At 36.5% G+C, this 26,545-nt stretch overlaps 1 protein-coding gene across 1 annotated transcript in view; it reads left to right on the top strand.

Moving 5' to 3' along the window:
* The window catches only part of FAM83B (family with sequence similarity 83 member B), a 23,577-nt gene extending 1,884 nt beyond the window's left edge, over positions 1-21,693 (top strand). The window contains exons 2-5 of the mRNA XM_053460196.1: positions 2,782-3,261; positions 15,881-16,045; positions 18,680-18,804; positions 19,060-21,693. Coding sequence (XP_053316171.1) covers positions 2,806-3,261; positions 15,881-16,045; positions 18,680-18,804; positions 19,060-21,520 — 3,207 coding nt within the window. The 5' untranslated portion in view covers positions 2,782-2,805 and the 3' untranslated portion in view covers positions 21,521-21,693. The remainder of the gene's footprint in view (positions 1-2,781; positions 3,262-15,880; positions 16,046-18,679; positions 18,805-19,059) is intronic.
* Positions 21,694-26,545: the final 4,852 nt, after the last annotated feature.

Below are 26,545 nucleotides of genomic sequence, written 5' to 3'. Positions count from 1 at the left end.
CAAGGAGAACTGTGCTAAATGGACCTTTAAAGGTTTTGCTCAACAATGACTACCAACAAAGAAAAACAGCACCTTTCTTTGAGAAAATGGATATTAAAAGATTTTTCTTGGCAACGAGTGACAGAGGAAAACTTTTGCATAGTAACAGAGCACACAATATACTGTACTAGTCTTACTATGGGTTACCCAGGAATATAGACAGCACCCTTAAAATGGGATGCGTTGTACTGCACCTAATTGATACCTCTGGAGCTTCTATTAAAGCTAACATTGTATAGCAAGGCTGGATTTTTCATTGTGGGCTCCCTTAGACACCAGTAGCTATTGAGCCACCTGGAAAACTGTTAAAAGATCAATGAACCATGGACAAAAAACATTCTGTATAATTATGAGTGGGTAAAATTACCACTAAGCACCTCCGTTTTTGTCCCTAAAGTACCCCTAAAAATGGTGCTCTAGGCACATGCCCAGATTGTTTTATGGATACTCCATATATTTGCTTTCGTGTCCACAGTAAGCACACTTTTACCTTTACCATAGTATAAAGGATGATGTACAAAGTATGATGTAATAAAACAGAAAAGTGGCAGGAGACTGTATTTACAGACAGCTCCAACCAGAATGGGAGTATCATGTCAGAATGGGAGTATCACATACAGGCTCAAGCTTGGGACTCATAAGGGATCATCTCCTCAACCATACAAGTGCTAAGTAGCATTTGAACAGCGTTGAAGTCTCAATAATCTGACTATTCAGACTCATCAGTTTATGCTAGTTTATGCTTAAGCGTCCTCTTCTCTTCATAATAAACCTTCATAATCAAAATCTGGCTGTTTTCATACTATTTGCTGGATGTATGGTTTTTGTTTTTATGGGACTACAAATATTTATTTGTACATATTTTACAAATGGATTTTAACTCATTGTATTTGCCGGTGTCCATTTTCATTTGCTGTTCTGTTGGAGAGACCAGGGCTGTTCTGTTGGTGGGAAAGTTGACACTTTCTTTATTGTTTATCAAGCATAGATTCATCTGTAGTTTCCTATCATGAATGCAAAAAATGATATTGCAGTATTGCAAATAACACCCTTTTTTAATGGACTAACATTTAGTTTTTTTTAGAATGACCTTTTTAATTGTTAATCCTAAAAACTAATTGTTACTCCTATTTAAAAACTATTACCACATGTTCATTCTTTTTTTCATTTATACCACGGGGCTAACATAGCTTTCACAACATTACAGCTATGAAAGATTACTAATATGATTAACATAATCTCATACATTGATGTTATCATATTTTGTGTCATAAATCCATAGCAACAGTTTTATAAGCATAAGTATCTTCACCCATAATTAACATTTTTACGGGTTAACCACTCCTTATTTCATGAGTATCATGATGATAATAAAGTATATTTGTGTTTTAGTGTATACGGTAATCCTGGATGCTTATAAACACTGCAGTCAATATCACTTGACTAATACTTTCAGTTAGTCTAAAGAGAAATTCCATTGATGTTTTTAGGAAACATAAAGTATCCTTATCTCCTCAGCCCTTCTAATAAATATATCCATAGTATTAATTTGTCAGTAGAGTATTATAGAAGTTTCAAATATTCTGAGAAAGCCCTCAAGAAATGATGGAGGGTTTACTGGTACAAAATTAACTTGGTGTGGCAGCTCATTGTGCTGCAGTGCTTTTTCTAAAAAGAAAATCTATCATCAAAAGTTTTATCATGTTTATTTTTTGACAGTTTTACAATAGAGAAACGTTTCACATACATCAGAAGGACACAGATATTGTTTAAAGAACTTTTAGACATTTAAAGTATGTTTAATAATGCATTGTAGCTTCTTCGAAATAACGATTCAAGTGATATTTATGGTACACATTTAAGTATCTCACTGCATAGGATCTCGCTGCAAGTATCTCACGGCAGGAAAGACATGGGACACATGTGCAAGTCCCATGTTAGATACAAGATAAAGTATTTAGAATTCTGTTGAAAAATGTATCAGACAATTGTAATGAGTATTATTGTAAACTAACAATTTTATTGATTTTGTGGATTAATTAATTAGTACTTTAAATACTTTAAAATACATTCTTGAAAACGTTAAAAATAAGTAATTACTTTTTTATAGAAGCTGGAGCTCCAGAGCTGCATCTTCCCATTATCCCCGGGCTCTAGTCATTGTCTTACAGCTTTTTTTTAATTTGCAATGTATAGTTTGCCTAGACCAAAATGGTACCCTGGCTCTGCAAAGATCAAAATGACAGCACTTTGATTACATTTTGTCCCATGGAGTTTTCTATTCCATTGCGACAGTGTCAGTTATTGAAACCTAACATATGCGCAAAATAGAAACAAAACGAATTCTGCATGTAAGTATTGTAGATTAATAAAACAATAAAAACGAATGATTCAGTGACTCCAGAAACTTACTTCGGTTATTTTTATTATCTTCTGATGAACTATTTGTTTTGGACTAGTAATCTGATGTTCAGTATTTAAGCAATTGTAAACTACGCCATGTAATCCTTTAAGCTGTGGAAATTTATGGCCTACTGTCAAACACTGAAATGCTAAGTAAACAGAAATTTGTAACTGCACTGGAATATATGTTTGAACTGGAAAATTGATTGTGCGCTCTCATAAGAAGTCATTTTATCAGGTAAAGACAGCTGTTTTGCATTTTAAATGAGTTCATTACAAAAAAATAATAAAAAACACAAATTCTTCTCATTTCTAACATTATGTTTTTGATATTTCTAGGTTTTTTATCTTTAAAGATTCTCAATGTCTGCAATGGTGGAATCACTGTCATTGCTTTCATCATTGCATGATGAAAACAAATCAGAAAACTACCTAGAACCTCACTATAAAGAATGGTACCGTGTCGCCATTGATACTTTGATCGAAGGGGGTATTACTTCATATAAAGAATTTCTTGTCAAAGAAAGAGCTACAGAGTTTCTAGCAGAGGATGAGCTCAACTACATTACGAATCACATCCAAAAGCCAGTGGATAATAATGACAATTCACAAGGAGATTTTAATGATGACACCTCTTCCTCTGGGACATATTGGCCTATGGAATCTGATGTAGAAGCTCCAAATCTTGACCTCGGATGGCCTTATGTGGCACCTGGACATGTAGGAGCTACAGACATAACTTTGTATTTTCATCCTCCAAGAGGACATCCCTTCACAATTAAAGAAATGATTAGGAAGATGATCAAAGAAGCAAGGCAGGTAAGATGTCAAAGTTAGATACACAATAGAATTTCAATGTCTGTTATTATTTGTATTTTTAACTGTTTTGATGAAGAAGCATTATGAGTTCAGTGTGATCACCAAAGTTGGATTTTGCATGTGAGTTGAGATCAAACGAAGCATAGTATTACAACTGAGCTTAAAGCTTGTTGTATTAGACTTGTATAATTCAGTTAAATTTAAATGATTTCTTGAAGATGTCCTCAATAATTTGATTATGTACATTTTAAGGTAAGTTTAGCCCGTCTTGATTGGCTGTTTGTAAAGGAAATTGATCTCTATGAATTCAACTCAACACAGCCTACCTGAATAAACACAAATATAGTTAAATAAATTGTGTCCAACCAAGGATACAAATTTGTATATGCAAATGCACCAGCTATACATTTACTTGAATAATGTTGATGCATTTAAGAAACAAAGAGAACAAAAATGATGGTTAGAAAAGGGCAATGCATGGATCCAATTGTAAAATCAGCCTGTTCAGCAAGAAAACAATCTTATCTATTTCACATTGTTTGTTATCAGCAAACAAACTGTGGCTTAGGCTGTTAACAGGAAAAAGATCACAGTAAGCTAAAAAGATTAAAGTTGTACCTGAGAGGAGAGTAGACTATGCTAGGTGCCATTAAAGAAATTTTGCTTTGATACTATTTCATTAAAGCATTTTTAACATTAAACGTGGAGAAGGTACAGTGACAATAAATGATGTATATCATTGTGACTATTTAGACTCATTATAGATAAAAGAATGCTTATTGGAAATGAAAAAGTAACACGAAGCAGCCTTTACTCAATCAAAAATATTATATATGTATATTTTTATACATTCAAATAATACTTTCTCAAAATATGTATTTTGCATGTGTGTGATAGGAACAAATCTATTACACGGAGAAGGTCCATGTTCTCTGTAATTGTAAGGTTATACCTCCTCTTTAAGTTATTCCTTTCCCTCGTGAGTGCTGCTAACATTGTTTTAAGTCATAGTTCCTCTTTAAGGAAAGTTTGTCAAGCAGACAACTCTGCTAATTAAAAAGACCTACTTCAGAGAATTCTAAGTAACTACCATAGAATTTTGGCATTTCAGCGACCTCAGATTTTTGTAAATAACTCTGGAAACTTGAAGTCCGTGGGCTAATCCAAACTTTTAATTACCAAGGACAAAAAGAACTCTAAAAACGTCATGTAAAAGTTCACAGTCAAAATTTTGCCGGGTCTTGATTTTTTTTTTAACTGACCTTGGCTCTAACTCTTTACTTAGAGGATCTATGAATACCTTGATTAAAAGGGAAGAAAAAGCAATATTGCAGATTATATATTACAGATTCTTTCAGGAAGGGCGGGAAATGAAAACGTACATTCCTGCATTATATACTGGGATGTTACACTGTGTAGTTAAATTATTGTCTATTTTTGGATTGTCTCCTAAGGAAAGTTAATTTATGTTATGAGAATATAATTTAAATTTGAAAGAAATCATTTACCTAATCTGACAATTGAGTGTATACTTGGAGAAATATGATGTTGATTAAGTATTCAAATAGAAAACCAATACCTTTCACATCCTTTCACATCGCCACAGTTTGTACTTGTCTCATTCTTGTATTGTAGAATATCCTTTTATTATCATGATTTTTATACACAATTACTCTGTGATTGTTCAGAAAATGATTGCCGTTTCAGAAACACGACCATAGCTCGTGGTCATCCACTGACTGTGCACAACTACACAAAATAAACTGCCTCTGTGGTAGATATCATAGGGTCAACCGTTTTTTTTTTTTTTTGCTTCTTCATTTTCAGGGGAAAGTCCCAGGTGCTGTTAAATTTCCCTAAAATCGCTGAAACCTAAAGGAAAATTATATTTCAAAAGTAAAATAGTATTTTGTGACATAAAAACTCTTGACAGTTAGTATAGCAAGTACACCTACATAGACACAGTGGTGTATTTTGGTTGAGCACCGCTATAGGTTTGTCACTTAAATGTCAAATCTCTGCTGCAACAAAATGTGCCTTCTTCTACTTGAGGAATATAGCCAGGATAAAGCACCTAATCCCACCAGAGGATACTGCCACCCTAATCCATGCATTTGTGACATCTCGTCTGGATTATTGCATTGTATGTAGGCCTCCCAGAAAAAGAACTTCACAAACTACAGTTGGCTCAGAACGCAGCAGCCAGACTATTAACAAATCAACCCCCGCTCATGCCATATTACGCCTATTCTATAGTCTCTCCACTGGCTTCCTATCAAATGGTGAATTCACTTTAAGATAGGTGTGTTGTCATTTAAAGCCCTAAAGGACCAGGGGCCCTGTTACCTGAAAGAGCTATCAACACCCTACATCCCTGCTCGCCCCCTTCGATCCACACATATGTCTCTTCTCTCAATACCCAAAGTGCGCACAAAATCAGTGCGCATTCTGTCATGCTGCTCCCACATTCTGGAACTTTCTACCACTGTCAATCAGAGAGGCCTCATCTTTAGAGACTTTTAAAAAAAAAAGACTTAAAACCCATCTTTTCTCCCAATCCTTCAGATAATTCACTCTTTTTCTCTTGTATGCATATACCTGTAAAGTGCTTTGAGTCCCACCGGGAGAAAAGCGCTATATAAATACTTGTTGTTGTTGTTTTTGTAGTGTCTGCACTGATATTTTTTTAAGAATATAATGCATGCATTTCGTTGCAAATCCTTGTAGTAGGCAAACAACCGGAGGTTGATGTACTCGTGAATTACATGCTTTAAAAAAATCTTCCCAGTGACTATATTTTCCCCTATATAAGTCCTTTCATCATAAATTTGGGAAGGTAGGTGAAAGTCATTCTTCTATTACTAAATAACTATGAGAAAAAAATTACCTGTAGGTAGTGTGTACAGCCTCGTGGTAAACTGGTTTGATGAGTAAACATGATACATATGATAAAAAAAATGATAATTGGCATTGTATTTCTCCACAATGTAACCTCACTCATGAATCACTAAGTGCATAGGCAATTTAAAAGATACGCCAGCAATTATTCATGTAATCATCGTATTCATTAGCAGCTTCCTGTCGCAAAAGAATATCTCAGTAATTGTTTCTGTATATGATATGGGCTGTGTCGAAACGTAGCACTGTAATATATATGCCAGAAAACTGATTTATTGATTTTCAAGAAAATAACATCTGCAAATATTGCTTATAGTAACATTTAAATCCAAATGTAAAGACAAATTTACATACAATATAAAGTATGTATTTTTTCTCCTTTCAGTATCCATGCATAATTATTAACTGCTAGCTAAATAAAAATAGTGGCCTTTATAAGTACAATAATAGTTATCCAGACATAACAATCTTGATCAACTGTAAGAGAACAGAAAGCAGACTCACGCACATACATATCTCTGTGTGTGCTTGTTTCTAAGAAGAAAAGAAATGTGGTATTTGGAAAACAGAAAACAAATGCTAGCTACAAAGCCTAAGGCAAGTGGCTTCTGCATACGACGATGCCCGTGGCTCTCTAAGCACAGTTCACAGGGTTGGGCATGTTTCAACATTTGAGTCAGCTCATGCTGTACAGGGCGGGGAGCTTTTATAAGAATTTCTCTTTCTTTTTACGTGTAAAGATATTGCTTCTTTGTGTACTTGCAAGAAAATAAATGTGGACAAATACCATAAACACATAAACGTAAATAGATATCAAAGAATGCAAAAAAACAGATACAAAGTTTCCATATATTTACAAAATGTAAGTATTGGTATGGTCTGGCAGTAATAAGTAATAATTAGACTATTTACTAAGAAGTAGTCAGTCAAGTTAATCCCACGGTGGTAGGTTGTAAGATAAATTATGGTTGAGATTGTATATATCTATATATATATATATATATATATATATATATATAGATATATACCCCTGTGCACATGGAGTCCTAACTGATTACCTTGAATGAGCCGCATAGACTTGAATAGAGCTCATAATTTGACATCAGAGGCCAAAGGAATAATTTTCATGTTTTTGTGGCAGGCTTTTTCTATAATTCATTATATTCTTCTCGTTTACTGGGCTGAGGTCTCGAGAACATTGTTTGACAACACTAGATGGGCCCTTAAAAATTAAGTGTAAGCTTCCTTCTTTACAGGTTGCACCTCGTCCACCTTCCTTGCATCCCACTGCCTAGGGGAGTTACAACTGGGGTAATAAGTAAAGTCCAGTTTTATTTTTACTTATTTACTGCTTTACTGACCAACTCTTCCATTCTACACAACAAAGATGGAGAAAGGTGGCGAAGAACTGGTTGGGGGTTGTGCCCTTCCAGGTGGCTAAAATAATGCACACTGCATTATTCTGGCCTCTCTGAGTACTTCTGCAAAAGGACGGAGCCACAGCATGCAAAACCGTGCAAATTTGTACAAATTTGAACGCACAAATTTAGTTGCTTAGGCTTATAACAATACACAACTCCACCCATTTTTCCATTGCTCTCTGCTGAATTTTCTTCCCACTTAAGATGTTGTGGGGCTAACCCAGCCCCTACGGGTAACTAGTTCCACCTCTTTCTAAATTCTTTGAAAAGGGAGAGCTCCAGGTAGCCTATACTAGGAAGTTTGCATGTATGCCATTCAGTACATTTTTTAATAGTTGGTTTACAAGCTGAGATATGTGGCACTCTGTTGCTATTAGCAACCTAAAAATATGTGGGGTAACATAATAGGCATAGTATAAAGATAATGTGGGTTTTCTAAGGGATTGTATAAATGTCCCTGACACCTTCACCCAAAAAATTGCATATTCAGGTACTTTATTATTAAAAGAATAATAATTGTTACTTTAGTGTTAAGCTGCAGGTCCCCTCCTCCTCGGTGGTCTGAAGTTCACTTTTTTGCAAATGCACACAGAGTGACCAGTTTAAGCTCATTAGACCCTTCCACATAACATTCGCTGAGCCAGGGCTTATCATGATGACTTAAAATAGAAAATACATATGATGGCTGAAGTGTCCCATTATACAGGTTTATTTAGTGAATATAACTGTAAAGTGTAGGTTGTGCAAAAAGTGACAGATCTACTTTAAAAAAATAGAAAGATGGAAATGTTATATATAGTAGAAAGGATTCAGTCACAATGCTGTGCTCTGGGACTAAGTGAAAACAGCAATTAGGTTAGAAGATCAGAGCTAGAGCCCGTAGTTATGTAATTAGAGCAAATAGCACAGACACATTAACTATAATATACATCCATAGCCAATACTTTGTTTAGAACTAGATGTAGATTACACTATAACACCAAGACTAAAGGGAAATGAACGTTGAAATAAATGTATAGTGAAGAGAAGGTAGTGTACTCAGAAATCCTTAAATGTTATAGCCAAAGAATTTTTCAGAATAAGATTTACTTCACAACTTAAAGAAGGAAAAAGTCTATCCCATAATAATGTATGCTAAAAATAATATTTTTGATAATGTGCTATGAGTCAATTTGAACTTGTCAAGGCAGGCAATGTTAACAAAAACTGCATGATGGCATGCTAGAGTAATATAACCGAAGTTATCATCCTTATCAATTTCCATACCTTAAATTATTTTAATGAGTGTTTCATCACATACAGGAGTCCCAAGGCTGATAGACAAACTAGTACATATTCCCCAGGCATTAAGCATGAAAACATGTAAGGGTATTTAAGGCAAACTGTAAATGAGATCAACATGCCAAAAATGTACAATGGTCCATTGATAATAATTAACAGAACAGTTGATATTCTCCTTACAATGGGATTTGGGAACTGATTTTTTTTTACACCATAACAATTCAGTGATTGTATGTTCTGTTATGTCTAATATAGAGGAACCATCATCTACCCATTTCAATGTAATCATATTCATTTTTAACATTTTCATGACCTTTTTAACATTTTTGATTTCTTGGTAAAATAAATTAAAATACCACCAAATACAGTTAAAGATCTAACTTAGTTTTTTTTTTCTTTGTGTGAGATATCAATAATCATTAAGAAATGAGCCATTAAAAAAAATAGGTATGTGACTAGCAAAAAGTAGCTAGTATATAGACACACAAACATTTTCTTTGGGCATTACAGTTTTGTATAGGATTTAGCTCTGAAGAAAATGAGGTTTTAGCATTATTTAATTCTATTACTTTAAACTCTGCAAACCTGGAGACTGCCTTTGTAGACATTCTAGACCTACATGACAAGGTATGACAGGGAGTTTTATTAGAGGATGGTGATGACAGTAGCCGCACATTTGTGTGTAGGGGAGCCCTGGTAAGGGGCAGGGCAGATAGGATGATTTAAGAGGTCCATGGGTGGGACTAAGATAAAATGCGGAGGCTGATGCGCACAATATAGTTTCACATGCTGCTTAAAACATAAAAACACAGGAGATTGAAGAAAACTATGATTTGAATGACTGATCAGTCAAAAAGAGCTGCTTATAAAGAGCTACATATATTGCTTAGCCCGCCACTATGTCAAAGTACCATCTAATTTTTCATGGCTATATTGTCTACCAAGGAGCAGAAATCCATAGGTTCGCCGTTGGGAGTTAAAAAGGCCGTGCGAGTGAGCCTATTGGTCGTCTGCAGGGTCCTCCTCTGGCATCAACTAATTGGTTGATGCCAGACGAGCCCCTGCTGGCGACCAATAGGGTCGCTTTTACAGACTTTTAAAACCATGGCCCAGCAAATTGGCCAGCAGAGACCCCTGGTCTCCCTGCTACAACAGTTAAAAGTCCATACGAACAACCACTAAAGTCGCTTGTACAGACCTTTAACTGTTATAGCAGGGGGACCAGTGGTCTCTGCAGGCCAAGTTAACCCCTGACGGGACGAACCTACGAATTTCCGCTCCCGTTATCTCCACAGCATCGCAGGGGTTAACAGGAGCAGAAATCCGTAGGTTCGCTGTCAGGAGTTAAAAAGGCCATGCGAGCCTATTGGTTGATGCCAGGGGAGGACCATGCAGACGACCAATAGAGTCGTTCGCACGGCCCCTTAACCCCTGACGCCGAACCTATGGATTTCCGCTAGATGGGGAAGGGACCAGGGAGATTAGTAGATCTCGTTCCCTCCTGATCTTCCAATCAGGGGAGAGGATGTCACCAAGTGCATTTAGCGCCATTTACCCCAAACATGTTATATTGTTTTATTTTTTTGTTTTGGATTGGGTAGAGTCCTGCTCGGGCTCCAAGAATTTGAGTGCTGCCTAACACTTTCATTATTTTAGCCCTAACTTGAACTCGGGGTAATATCGGGACCCTTGCTGTGACCTCCTTTCCTTTTTTCCTTTCTTTGTCCACTTCTCCCCACTATCTGCTATTTTAACCTGAGCTCCTGGAGAGCTCCACAGCTGGAGGATTGGGGGAAAGGCTGACCCTGTGTGGTGTGCCATGGCTCTGCCATTTCACGGAAGTACTCCAAGAGGCCAAAATAATGCAGACTATACAAAGGCAGATTATACAGCTTGGCATAGAGTCAAAAGTGGCCCCCAATCAGAATAAATCCAAATTTGCATAATTATAAACTGTTTAAAACTGATTGAGACAAAAACATGTTTACTGCAACAAGTAACTGTTCAAGGTCCCAGCATCGATCTAAGGACATTCTGGCGACGCCGGTATCAAGGAGCAAAAAGAACCCATCTACTTTCCCATATATGTATGCTGTATTTACATACTGTCAAAAAGGAAAAGTATATAGTAATATAAACACTGGCGATATCATTAATTCAGCATATGCTTTTTAGGTCAGCTGCTTCAACACTTGTTTACATTTGGGGGTTTTAGTCCAGCATTAACTAATTGTTGTTTGCACACATCAGGACTGTTTGTACATGGCTAATATTTTTGTAGTTACATCTCATTATAAACACAATATATAATACCAGAACACAGCTGCATCTCTTTTTGTTTTTAAAATAAAATAGTTTTATTTAGAATGTACACAGATCCTTTTGTGTTCAATGCCTTCCGAGCAACCATTTATTTAAAATCAATTATAAATCTCTCTTCCTCATTCCCTCCTGATCAGTATTATTCATTCTGCTACTCATATTAGCTTGCTTCCTACCACTCAGCAATCATATTCTCTCTCTTCATTTAATTTCCTATCTCTCTGCGTATGTCCTCAATCTGGTCGGCTCTCATTATAGTTCTGTTTGTTTTTCATATGCCAGAATTAAAGTTGTATAATAAGGCGATAGGCATCATCCCAGTGGTGGTACAAAGGATGTGCTATTAACTTTACCTGGTGTCTATTTTACGCTCAGGCATCTCTGTGCTCTTTTTGTAGCTAACATTAGCAAACATTTTGTGTTTATCATCTAGTGATTTTGCAGCCATTGAATCAATTTTTTGCAAAATCTTAATTAAATTCACAGGAGAGATGTGCTTAGCTATGCTCAAAGAGGTCAAGGTTAGCGTTCATATTTTTGGAAAATAACAACCAGAACTGACATTTTAATTTCAAATATATGAAAAGCTATTGAGTTGTAGGAACACGTTTCTATATTTTTGTGAGTAATGCAAAATGTCATACATTGATTAGATATTTATTATACAGTAGATTATTATACATTTTAATATGCTTTATGGGAATTAGGATATTGGGCTGTGGGAAGTACAGCATGCGTGTGTGGATGTTGGAAGCATGCGTGTCTGGATCATCCCTTATTCCAACCAATTCCATGTCCACTGCCACCAATGACTTGTCATTGCCCTATGTAACCCCATGTAATAAGGATATACAATTTCAGCTAGTGAAGCTTTCAGGGACTGCAGGGTGGATGAAGGGGTTATGGACAACAGGGCAATTGCTTCCCAATGGGAATTAGGCTATTGGGCTCTGGATCTTACCATTAGTGACTGGCTAAGAAAAACTGGATAAATAGTAAAAACCCTGTCTTTTTTACATTATTTAGATGTGCAATCATGGCTGTTTTTAACATTGAGTGGATCCTTTGCAACAGCATAACTCCTATCCCTATATACTGAGTCAGTCAGATTACTCACTCTTATCCACACTCTCTCGCACTCTGACTGCCTCACACTTCTACTCCCGCTCTTAAACACTCTGTCACGCTCTTACGTATGCTTTCTCACACTCTCACTCACTCTTTCATGCTCTGTCACTCACTTCCTCTTATTCTCTCACTGTCTCCTTTCTTTGCATCCCTGTCTCCTTTCCCGCACTTCTGCTTCTTCTCTTGCCTCTTCTTCTGTCTCTTTTCTTCTGCTTCTACCTGTAAAATACCGGCTAAGTGGCAACCCTACCACCCATTATACCCAACCTCATGTCCATCACACCCATCTTCTATTTCCCTCTCTTTTCTCTCCCCTCCTCTGTTTTGTTCTGTCTCTTCCTATTTATCCTGTCTCTCAATCTTTTTTTTTAATCCCATCATATGTTCACTGTTTTTACCCAACATTATATAATCCCTGTGTGGAAATAATATAATATAAACCATAACATGCACTACTATAAGTACATGTATTTTTGTCATACATGAAACTGTATTGCACAGATACCATTTAAAAATGTGTATTCAAACAAGTATTTCAAATTTTGTATAAACAAGCTTAATTTTAGATGCGGTATGATCGCCCACTAGTACTGAAGAACAGTCATGGCCCGCGCAGGAGCCTGTCACTTTCAGTCAGTGCTCAGTTGTTGTCTTGGCTGAGTACACTACTGTTTGCAATAGTGTATCTACAATTGACTTCTGTTGCTGAAATTGCCTGATTGACTTTGTTTGACCTCTCCTTTCCTGACCCGGCTTGCCTGACCATTCTATTGACTTCTGGTTTCCTGATTTCGACCATCATTCCCATTCCTGCATACTGGATTCCTCATCTGATAAAAAGCTTAACAAGAACCTACATCTTCAAATATGTGAAAAGTTAACAAAGTTTAAATGAGAATTATGTGTACAAACATGTTTCAGGACCTAGGGAACAAAACTTAGCAGCACAGGTGTGTCAAAAAACAGCTAATGATCGACACAACCCGGTCAACACCTTTTGGCTATAGCATTTATTGGCAGTGGGTACGTAATAAAAGAAGAAAAATGTTTTGATGGTCTGACAGATTCATAGCCTATATCACAGTAGTTGATCATAGTTATCCTTCATCTATTTATACCTGTGTGTGCTAGATAGGATTGAAAGGTATATGAGCACTAGATGAAATAAGTTGCAATAGAGCTTTTCCATGGACAGCCTATAGAGCAGGGGTAATAATTAGTAACAGGTGGCTACTTGGTTTTACTTGCCCTCCCCTGGGGAATAGAGGCTTTCAAGGTGCATACCAAATGGACTAGGGATGATAATAGCCAATATTACTTAGATATAACAAATAACTTGTGATTTAGGTCAGACTTTAATAATTTTGTTTCCCTCTTACATTCACATTAATTACTTTTTAATTAGTATAATCTGTAACAGACAATGATTATTCAAAGGTATGCTCATGATACATGATCATGTATCTCGCTCATGATCATACATTATCTACTCTGAAGTCTCCCTTCAGAGTAGGTAATGTATGATCATGAGCGAGATAAAATGCAAAAAGGTTTTAACATATGTTTTATACATATTAACACGAATATATTTATACATATTAACACGTACAACAACCTTGAGAAAAGTTTAACAAACATGTGGTAAAAAAACATAGATATAGTAAAATGAAAAACACTGTAGTGAAATCTTTCTCTGTCTCATCAGTTTTTTCATCTTTTTTTGGCGTGGGAATACTTGGGCCCAAAAAAAGCAGCCTTGTTAACTTGCAGGCCAATAGTGCAATCACATAGTGATTAGAAAGCTGGGTTCCATTGACTTGCATGGTTGAATGCAGTACCTGTATTCAACCTGCAAGTGGAGCCAGAGTTCTCTAGAGGGTCTGGAAACCGTCTAGCTAACTCTTTCATCTTTATTGTTTATTTTCCCGGGCCGCCGCCATCTTGCTTGATGGCGAAGATCACCGGCAGCGGCAGCTGTGACCGCTCTCCGGAGCGGTCACAGCCCACCCAGAGGTAAGTGTTTGGTGTCGCTGGATGCCTCCTGATCGAGGCATTCCAGCGACACCATTTAAGTTTAGGAGGCGATCGTCGATCGCCTCCTAAACGCTTTTAAAACGGGCGTCCGCCGCCATACAATGTATGGCGGCTGTTGACGCCCCGGGGAGGGGCCAGACATGGCCCCCAATGCCGATCTCGGCGTTACTGAATGCCTCGACATCGAGGCATTACAGTAACGCCGTTTAAGTGAAGAAAGTGATCGTTGATCACTTTCTAAGCTTATTTAATTTTATGACGGTTCAGGACTGTCAAAGGTCATTTAGCGACCTTCATGTGATGACGGTCCTGAACCGGCAAAGGTCGCGAAGGGGTTAATAGTGTTTCCATCAATGTTTCTATTCATTCATTGCAGCCATTTAGGTGACAGATCATTCTTTTAATGCAGCCAACCTAGAAAGAAAAAAAAAACAAAAAACGCCTAATTACAACCATTTCCATATCTTTTCCAACCTACCTATATTTCTAGGATAGTCATTGAAAATGATAATCTGGGATAGCTTGTCCCATCAGAATAAACCGCAGCACGTTTGCATTCACCTTACCTTACACACATTCCTTTGGTCCAAATTTCAGTTTGCATAAAAATAATAATACCAAAATAAACTGGAACAGAAACCATGTAAGAATAATTTATTAAAAATGATCACAAAGCAGGAAGCAATAGTTGTGATTAGTCAATTAAAGAGATGTATCTTTTAATACAGTCCCGGGCATGGCTTTGTTTGATCTATATCAATAATTAGGTTTTTGTATTTCTTTTAAAATAATCAATGCCAGAAGGTTGGCACCCAGTAAGATTTTAAGCCTACAAAACCATGTTCTAAATATTATTGAAGAGGTCTGATTTTGGTCTTTTTCATTATTTGAAGATGCTAATATATTTTCACTTTAGGGGGATAACAGCTTACAACCCCATGATTCAGTGAAATGTTAATAGTTTCATTCAGAGAATACAAAAAGTCAATAGTTTCATTTTCTGTAACTGTGAAATTTCTGCCAAGGGTTTAGTGTGGAGAGTAGTATAATCTGCCATTGGAGGAAAACATTATCGCTTTTTAAATCCACCTAAATTAATTTGCTTCAGTTGGCGAGGTTACTAGGCTAGACATATTTTGTACATAAAATAGTTATGTATGATCTTGAATACATTTCCAGTTGCAGTAGTAAAGGCAAACACAGTAAAGGAATTCAAGAAAGCCTGTGGTGTGCATAAAGTTATCCTAATGATTTAAGAATAGTCAAGAACAGTAAATAAAGAATAAAATATGAATTACAATTATATAAGAATATAAAGTATTAATAATCTTAAAGGCATATACAAGATTGGTCAATTTGTTGCTTTATGATGTTATTAATGTACCTATACTGTATAACACTTCTGTACATCTATTAAACTGTGCTTAGTTAAATTAATATGCATGATTTAATATTAAAATACATCTTCTTGGTATAGAACTGTGAAACCTTGTGTGATAATAAAAACATACCTCATAATGTTTTGTTTTTCATAGGTGATAGCCATTGTTATGGATATGTTTACTGATGTCGATATTTTCAAAGAACTTGTGGAAGCATCGACCAGAGGGGTACCAGTTTATCTTCTTCTGGATGACATCAACTTTCCTCATTTTCTTAAGATGACTGAGAAACAGGGGATACAAATACAAAGACTCAGAGTAAGTGTGATGCCCGGTGTCTTTCTTGATGATAAGTCAATCGTTTCTTGAAAGCACATGGAGTAAATCCAATAATTTTGAATTTGTTTTCCAACAAATAGGTGATCGCTAACCATAACCAACAAGTCAAAGAATAATTTATATTTGTAGAAGCAGGCTATAATCCGGTTCACTGCTAAAACCGATTTAAGCTTTACAGCTAAAGAAAATAATTTACAGAGTTCCTAAAACTGCTGCCTTAAACTGCTGCCTGCCTCCTGTGCGGCTTTAGCACTCCTTATTTATGTCTTCGCTCAACGCTGGTTACTTTTGTGTTAAGAGTTCTGCCTGTTCCCTTGTTTGCAGTGTAGCATAGACTTTTTGATTCTCAGTAGTTTTATCCATCTGGAATATATTATTGTGCCTTGATGGGCTAAAATAGTACATATACTAAAAAATATAGATCGATCGATCAATAGATCGATCGATAGATAGATAGAGATGCCTTCTTTAACCAGCAGCATTCAAGAAATGCATCCTTATTTTAATTCAGACCTATATATATTTTGCACATTGTCATTGTGTCACCATCAAATTTAATTAAAAAGGATAGATTCCTCCTTATATCTGCACATGCTTTTCTTTTCAATTGAAAAATGTCTTGGATGGAAAAAAAGAACCGTTTTCAAAATCAAAGCAAAAAATATGATGATTTAGTCATTTTCTCTTTACATGCGTGGAAATAACTTTGAAAAACAATTTATCAGTTTTTCTTCTGACAGGAAAAAACAAGAAAGTTTACAATTATAAGCTGCATGCCATTTTTTTTTCCTACAATAGAACAGATTACACATTGCACAAAATGTTCCGTAATGTATTTAAACTAAATATAAAAAGAATGACAGTGACTAAGTAATAATGCAACTTGGCTGCTAGTTAGTACATTTTTATCAATTTTATATATATTATTACTACATGCTGTAATATTAATTAATTTTTTTAATTCAATAGGAAGAACATGGCTGGTATAAATATAGTCAAAACTAAACTGTAAAATTTGGCTAGAATAAGAGCATTTACAGTGATGTTATATGCCATCTCTAAACTCAGTATAACAAATTGCTAATCCAATGTTTTCGCTTCACTTACATGTAATAGTGTAAAATGATGTAAGATATTAATACTGTGAATCCAGAGGCAGCTACAGACTATTTGGTGCTTAAGCAGAATGGCCTGTCATGATCCCAAAAATGAATAATTATACAACATTTAAGAACACAATGTTAACAATTGCAAATTATTTTAAAGAAAATACATTAAAGGGACAACTTGGTAAGATAAAACCACTCAACGCCCTCTCTCTCTCTCCTCGGTTAACACAACAAAAAAAAAGGGATTGGGGCCTGGAGCGGTTGCCCCACTCGGCTCCATTGTCGGGCCGGCCCTGCCAAGGAAATAGATTAGTAGTTTGTTTGGGTTGCAGTACACAATATATTTCAGAGAGGACACATTAGATGGGGTTACATAACATAATTATACAAGAGAAACAATATATGCAAAAAGTACAGATTTTATTTATAAAATAAAATCATTGAATTTAGTTTTAACGCTCATATGACAGGTACACTGGGGCACCTGTCACAATGTCCAGTCTCCAAATAACCAAATATCACACATTTGATGTAGCTACAGGTCAGCTGCTAGCACGAACTTTGCTAAGTATTTTTTTTTAGTAGTAGTAGTAGTAGCAGTATGTTATTTCAACATAATAGAAAATGTTTTAAATCAATAGCGTACATCTTTTTAATTGTATAAAGCAAACTATTTTATAAGTATAGCATCATAGGATACCTATACTGTAGTGCCTTTTATTCGCAATGCACTTTTTTGCATTGCGAATGAAATACCGGTCTGTTTGTCTAAATGGTTTAGCTAGCCCTGTGCCACAATTAATGCCGATTTGAATTAAACTGTTTGCAATGTATCGCACTCGTGCTTGAGCCCAATAAAATACACCTTAAGAAATGCTGAAATAAACAAAGGAATTGGTCGTTGATAAAATGGCTTTGGTTATGGGTTTATTTAGATTGTAAAGATGAACTTAATCTCTGGAATTAAGTTAGTTTCTGCTTCACAAAATACTGATACAATCGTTACAGTATATGACTGCAGTCTAAGCAACCTGCTCTTAAACTGTATTCTAACATCAACTGACCTCTATGAGCAGTCTTTGAAGCATGATAATGAAATAACTCTCCAAGTTGAGTATTTTGGAACAGAGAATGCAAAAAAAGCATTTACTTTTACACACCAACAATTTTAATATAAGTACTACTCTAAACAAAATTTGTTTTAATTCATTTGCAGTTGCGCATGGACATAATGGCTTTATTTCTTAAGGCAGAAAATGTGTGTGGTTTATGTTGTGTGTATGTGCTGTGCTGTCATAACTACATATTGCTTGTGTGCTCATCTAGATTAAATTGAAACGGCATATTAATATTTTATTATTAAGGATATATGGTGCATTTTTGTACAAGATAATAGTTATTTTGCTTTTAATGCATACTTATTTTGCATGCAACACTTCTCCTTTTGTAATAATACAATGTAAAACATAAAAAGTAACATTGTTTTATTGTTTTTATTTCACAGAACATGAGAGTAAGAACTGTTAAAGGCCAGGATTATTTTTCAAAATCAGGAGCTAAATTCTGTGGTCAAATGGAACAGAAATTTGTGCTGGTTGATTGTGAAAAAGTCATGTATGGTACTTACAGGTAAAATCTGTTTTTTTTTTATGATTTCCAAATTTCATGGTTGGTCTAGGAAACATAATTTTGTGTGATTTTATTTTTAAAAACACTAGCAACAAGAACTGACATATAATTACTATAATATTATTCAGATAAAGGATATCAAGAGTGCAAAAAACATCTTGTTTGTGTCTATTGTGGTTAACAATGGTATATAATATTCTAAAATCATCATGTATTTCATTGTAATTAACTTGTCTTGTATTATGTTTTATCTAGCTTCATGTGGTCATATGAAAAGGTCCACCTGAGTATGGTCCAAGTTATCAGTGGAAAGCTAGTGGAATCTTTTGATGAAGAATTTCGAACACTGTATGCCCGTTCTTTCATTCCCTCTGTGTTTGGACCAGAAGATTCAGTAATAGGAAAACATAAAAAAATTCCCTGGGAAACTCATTCCTACCAGAATTCAATATCTTCTTTAATTTCAGCTTCAAGTCAAAGAAGCCTCTTTGGAAGAAAAGACCAAATTAACACACTGGACTCTGCCTACTTAAAAACAAGAAGTAGATTTACAAACAATGAAGAGGACAAATACGGCATGAGAACTTTATCGTATCGTCCTCATCACCAGTTAGGATTCAATGTCCAAAATAAAATGAATCACTTCCAGCAATTTGAACGGCACGATAACTGGAAGCGACATAGCTATGCTGCTGGGGACAAGGCAGAGCCATCTTCCTACCTGTTGCTAAACAGAAGTATTAACAACAGAGCTAACAATGCACCAATTAACTGGAGTAGGCAAGCAGATGTTTCCAGTATTGGATCATCATCAAGAGGTGGCTATTCAAGCAATTATAATTACAATGGATCCACACAAAGTTTTGCTAACAGGTTATCACAAAGGCAGGCACCCAAACTTCATGAAAGAAATTCAAATGTACGAAGGTCTTTCCATGGAACAGATAGCCATATACGATCAGTTCAGCAAAGGATGCCAACACTGGAACATACTACCAAGTCATTTCTACGTAATTGGCGAATTGAATCTTACCTAAATGATCATTCGGATATCATCCCAGACACACAAGAAACTAATGGAGACATCATAGTAAATGAGGGGAATGAAAACGTCATTGAGAATTCTCTCTATAATCACTCTCGTCTCCGCTCATCAATATTGTATAAGCCAACATTGCCTGAACAAAAGGAAGCTAACAGTTATACTACTGGTTCATCACATTCAAACTCCACCATAGTTGATTCTCAAGGAAGCCTCACACCAAAGGCATGCACACCACAAAATAGGTTCTCGGAGTCTAGTAACATGAATAACTTCAACTATGAAGCTCATCACTTGTCACAACAGGATACACTAAAGAGACATAGTTTGCAGGTTCCAGATGGCACACGTATAGGTTCACATTACACAAAACAGGGACCATCCAGTTACCTCTATACAACTCTTTGTACTAATAGACCATCAGACAGTGTTAGGAACCAGCAAAGTGATAGCATCCTAAAACGACGCAGTTTGCCTATTTTTGAAAGTCGGAAAGTTAATACCAGTCAAAATAGCATAATACCAGAAAATTACATTTACAACACTTTGGTAAAACAAAAAGCTGAAAACCCTGTTCATCAAGGTGACGCAACATTAAATAGCAGTCAGAAATTAGAAACCAGATTGCACAATACAGACAACAGCAGCAAACCACACAACTCTATTGTGACCAATGCCTTATCCACAGAATCATTAGATGACATTAATAATGAGGAACATGTGAAAGATGGAACTGGCAAAAAAGAAAGCAAGGGATCCCCCAATTTTCTTAAAAAGGGATCAAAAAAGCTTAAATCTTTACTTAATCTCGCACCGGAGAAAAAAGAAAGCCTATCTAAAAACAAAACACCTTCTTTTTATAGAATGTGCAGTAGTTCAGACACACTAATTTCTGAAGATGATAGCCAGGAAAGTAATAAAAAGTCTGATACAAAACATGATACATTGCTAAAACGAGAAAAGTCATCTTCACAATTCAGTCTTCATAAAAGTAAAGAAAATGTTGGTGCTAGCATATCTCCCACTGCCATCATTGATGAGTCCATTAAAAAAAATCCTGCTCCTGCTGCTACAATTGTGGAGAACAAATTTCTGGAGAATACTGGAGATGCATCTGCCCCGCGATTTAATACAGAGCAAATGCAATTTCAAGATACCCGTACACAAAATGTTCCCTATGGAAGGGCAATGTCTCCAGCAGTGCAGCATAGGGAAATGTATCTGAGGCATCAGAAAGAGGCAGCACAGAGGGAGACATCGATGCGAGAGTTACAACATGATATGCCTCCAATGTTACAGAGGGAGATGCATCTGAGGCACTCACAACATAGGGAAATACCTCAAAAAGACATACTACGCAGGGATTTACACATTCAACAAAAACCAGATTACCCAAAACCTCAAGTGGACCCTAGTCATGCTCGAGTAACTGAAAGGAGAATTTATAGTCGTTTTGAACCATTTAGTAAGCTAGAAAACACAATTACACCTAGTGTGCACAACAATAATGTTCAAATTCCAGACTTTACTAACAAAGGGATTGGAAATAACTACAACAGACCCAGTAATCAAATGAATTACAGTTCGCCAGTTTACAACTATGTGCAACCGAATGAAAATAGATTCGGAAGATTCATGCAGAAATTTGGAAGCTTTATTCACAAAAAACAATAAACAAAATGAACCATTTTTTGGACTTTTCTAATTCATTGTAAAAAAAAAAAAATAACACAACCAAACAAAATGGCTGCTTCATACCTAAAAAGGAAGAATTAATGTATTTTCAAAAAAAGAGTTTTACAACTGTTGTATAGTAATTGGTTTTCTTAATAAAACTATTTTGGTCATGTTGTATTGTTATTTTTTGGGAATGGCCAATGACCAAATTAACATGAATAATAATATTATAAAACAATAATATATATAACAATAATGTTGTTCAGCATGAAAGTCATAGATTGTACAATCATAGATTGTACAATTGTACAAGTTCAGTACATTAACCCAGAGTGTGTATTAGACTTCCAAGTCGGAATCAATATTCTGCAACTAAATAAACGTGTCCTTATTATTGTTTAAAATGAAAATTATTGTAAAGCTACTTCCAATACTATATTTTGCTTTGGGTTTTTTAATCCTAAAACCATTATTTTACAATTAATCAACATTAACTGCAACTGCGATCTCACATGCACCCTTACATGTACGGGCTTTGTCGTTAAGGGGTTAAACAGTTTTTCTCAATGTCACTGGTACAATCATCATCCTGTCCCCACATGTTCCCTTAACTCTGACCTCTGATTCACCTCTCTGATCATTCCAACACTATGGTAACACATCTCCCTTTTTCAATCTTTTCGCTGATTTCCTTTATGCTTCAGTATAAATACTGGAAGAAAATACGGGAAAATACCAGTTGTACAAGGGAAGAGGTGTAGATAAAGACTAGTAGAGGCCCAAGAACTGAGCCCTGAGGAAAACCAACAATGAGCAGTAAGTTCCAGTGAATGAGACACTAAAAATATGGTCAGAGAGGTAAGAGCCAGGAAAGAGCTGTGTTATGGATGCCATGAACCCATGGGGGGTTTGTAGAAGGAGGGGGTGGTCAACTCTGTCAAAGACTGAGGAGATGTCTTAGAGAATAAGTAGTGAGAAGCGGCATTTTGTTTTAGCTGCAAGGAGATAATTAGTCATTTTAGTCAGTGCAGTCTCTGTTGAATGCTGTGAGAAAGTGAGAATTGTCTTCCAATTTTTCATCACATTTTATTATTTTTTTTATAGCAAATTAAATTATATGTTAAAACAGCCTGGTTCACGAATGCTTTGAACAGCTACTATAAGCATTTCTCTTGAGAAATTATACTAGTGACTACTCTTGTGGTTTTTACTTCACTGCTCTCCAAAAATAGATTGTGAAAATGAGAGCCTCTTTAAGATTGTATTTAAAAAGAAAACTACGCTCCCAGTATTAAACATTTTAACAATGTAACACAACAGTTTAATTCACATATTCTAATTATGTCGAAAAATTCATTGCAGCCTATACTGTTTGTTTTTAATTATTGAAATTGAATCAATGAAATCATTGGATTGAAGTTATTTCAGGAACAAAATCTGTATTAGCAAAAGCGTTTTCAACCAAAAGCCTTTTTAATTAATTTAATTAATTGTACACTACCAATTAGATCAGTTCATTTAACTTTCCAATAACAAGCATGTTATTGACAAGATTGACATTAAAGCATTGTGTGTGTGATATATAGGCTAATTTGCTTCAAAAAAGCTGTTTGTAGAATGTATCATTTTACTGGAAGTGGCATTTTCACGATGTCCGTGGAAAGTGTGGTGGTCTAAACAAACAAATACCTCAAATAGATATCAGCTTAATATGCATTACATTTGATGGTCACATGTAAACATGGATAGTGCAACTGGTTCAGAAACTATACAGAAACAGGCCCAGACTGCTCATCTGGCACACCAAACGGCTGTATATACTGACAGATACTTAAAGTGTCAGAGCTGCGTAGTCATCTTGGGTCTGGCTAAGCACATAAATGACATGCGGAAGACTGTATTCACTAAACTAGGGGTTTGAACATTTCAGCTTCCTGATTTTGGTAGTGAAATTTGAAATTAACGACTCAACTGCAGCCTCTGGGTTCAAGTTGGCTATTTGTACTCTATGAACTTTCCCCAGGCAATGGTAAGCTGACACTTTTTGAGCTCATGGCTTAAGGAGGATATGATTTGAGAATTAACACCTCACATACTTTGTGACAACATATGTTACATATATACAGTAAATCATTTTTTATTGGAGTTTAAAATAAATACAGAAAGAAAATGTAAAATGAATATAACATAGCATTGTAGTAACATGGAGAGGCATAGCTAAACTATATACAGTATATAGTTAGTGTTTTTCAATAATACAATACAAGATGATATTTTTTTGCATATAACTTTAAGCATCTCTACCAGACTCTGAGGTATTCAGTATTATGCACACTTGTATGACTTGTAGACTGGTTTATGGCAGAAAACAATTGTTATGACCAATACGCACAAAAAAGTAATATTATATATTACAGACAATAGCACAGTAGACTACAGAAACATATAAATAATCAAGCAGATCCAATCAATGATATAGTGGGTGCTTTCCAGATGGCATTTAACTCTTATTTATGAGCAGAATTGTTAGTCGTTTGGTTTTAGACAAATAGTTCATACATAAAACTAATAAAAAAACACATGGCTTACCGGTTTCTTATCTAAAAGATAAGTAGCATTGTTTATTGTGCTAGGGAGGTGACAATCTATGGGTAGATATATAAAGAGGTCAAAGTCTGCAAAAAAACAGAATTGTATAATGTAAAAGACAAATTCTTAATACAAGAGCCTAAATGCATGAAACTCCTTATTGCACTCTTCGTTCACAAGGAATTCTGCATTCACACTTATACATGGTGTATCACAGGCAGTTCAGATAGCTAAATTAAGCTGCAATAACAATCTATAGTTTCAAACATAAAAGTTAGATGGGTGCAGGGGGCATGCCTTGGCAGCACTCTTAGATGGTTGCACTCATGTAGAGCTCTCGCTCAGAGCAGGTGAATACAAGGCAAAAAGGCAATAAACTGCAGAAAGACTTGCCAGATTCTGACTAACCATGCCTTCACAAAGGTACAGGAAGACTACTGATAAGCTGGCTATTTCCAGCCCAAACAAGAGGTGAAAATGGTCTGCTTGACAGAGTCACCGGTGGCACCATTGTTTCTCTCCCAAGGAGGCATCTACACCAAGAGCATCTGTCCAGCATCTGTGGATAACATCTGCATTTTATTTCTTGACTGCTCTCCAAAAATAGATTCTGAAAATGAGTGCCTCTTTAAGATGTTATTTAAAAAGACAATTACACTGTCAGTATTAAACAGTTTAACAAGGTAACACAACAGTTTTACCAGACATAAAAACGCTGACAGATGGTATTAAGAAGGAGATAATAGACCTGGGCTCTCGCACGGAGTAGGAAAGCCTTTCCAGAAACTATAGGGATCCTCAGAGCCCAAGGGATCCAACATAAAAGAGGATTCCCTGCCAAGCTTTAAATCATCCGAAATGGGATTAAAAAAATCCTACACCCCCAGGAGATAATGTGTCGCCCCTCCTCAAGGTGCGGGAGATTTACATGGAGTCGGTAGCAGATGAACAGACCTGTTTATGCCACTCAAGCTCTGACGGATATAAAATAGCCAAATAATTAAAACCACCCACCTTGAAATGATGAAAACCTGGCTTATGTCAGGTCTTTTATCAGGTCTGTTAACATTGAATGGACTTGGTTGCTAACACTGGGTACTCGGGCGTGAGTACAGTTACGGACTACGTATCCTCTTTTGGTTCTTCATTATGCTGATACAATCATGTATATTGGGTGATTTACATTGTGTTGTTCATATATGATTTTTTTAAATAAATTCACCTATACTTAAGCCTGGCACGTCATTGGTCGTTAACGGGATAAAGCCATCAATTTAAGGGTTATTTAAGCCTTGTGAGCACTGACTGTGTGTCGATCAGGTAGGAGCCCAGTTGCAGGGGATACAGTTTGTACCCCACGATGCATTATTACCAGAAGGAAGGTACAGACAGGCAAGATGAAACACACCTCAGGCTGAATAGTAATACGATATGGTCTGTATTGGAGAAGCTGGCAAGACAGGCAAGTACAGGCTGTAAGTCCCTTGACAGGGTGCTGAGGCTGGATTGGTAATGCGGCCGGAACACGTATAGGGGACAGGTGCCTAGGCACAAGGAACACGGATAGGGGACAGGCGCCTTGGACACATGGCTGGAAGGTCCTCAGACAGGGCACTGGACACAGAGCAGAGCACCCTCAGGCAGGGCAGACGTAGCCAGGGAGGCAGGGTCAAAACCAGAAGCCAAATCAGAATCCAAGAGGAAAGTCAGAACAAGCCGGCAGTGGAAGAGCCAAATCAGGAAATATGGGACAAAGTCAGAAGCAAGCCGGGTCACAAGGGCTAGCAGGAGAACAGGTAAACTGCAATGCAATGGCCATGAATGGAGATGTAAGCAGGTACTTAAGCGGAAGGGCTGCACCCAGGTGAGGAGATACAGCTGGTCAGGTCGTTAGTCCACACAGTGCTGTGATCAGACAGATGACCTCTAGAGGCTGCTACATATATGACATGTATACACAAATACAGAGTCCAGGCTAACAGGGTGAAATCCTGACACCGTGTATAACAGGTGAGTATAATTTCACAGTGATGATATTCTAGTTATGCTTTTCAAACTAATTTAAGAAGGTGCCAATAATCATATCATTGCAATGTTTCCATTTTTAGACTTTTACCTTCCAATTCTTTTTTTTCTGAGTGCTTAGTCCTTTCTGTGCTATAGTGGAGCCATATTGCATTTGTCCCAGGAGTATTTTAAGTGGTCCCACTGAAATATATTTAGAGTATGATTAGCATACCTGGGAACTTCTGGGATCTGGCTACCCGGAGCCTTCCCTTGCGGGGCGCGGCCAGGGCTGCACACTGACGTCAGGGGGTGGTCCCACTGACGGCAGCGGGAAACACCCCCATTTAAAAGGGAATGGGCTGGGAGCAGGGCATGTCAAGACCACACTCCGGCGACCCAGAGGATTCGGGTCTTGACTCAGAGAAC

Source organism: Spea bombifrons, chromosome 3 (genome assembly GCF_027358695.1).
Source record: "Spea bombifrons isolate aSpeBom1 chromosome 3, aSpeBom1.2.pri, whole genome shotgun sequence".
In the NCBI taxonomy this organism is placed as follows: domain Eukaryota; kingdom Metazoa; phylum Chordata; class Amphibia; order Anura; family Pelobatidae; genus Spea; species Spea bombifrons.
Note: the sequence above shows the minus strand (reverse complement) of the source record. Positions and strands in the feature narration are given on the sequence as shown.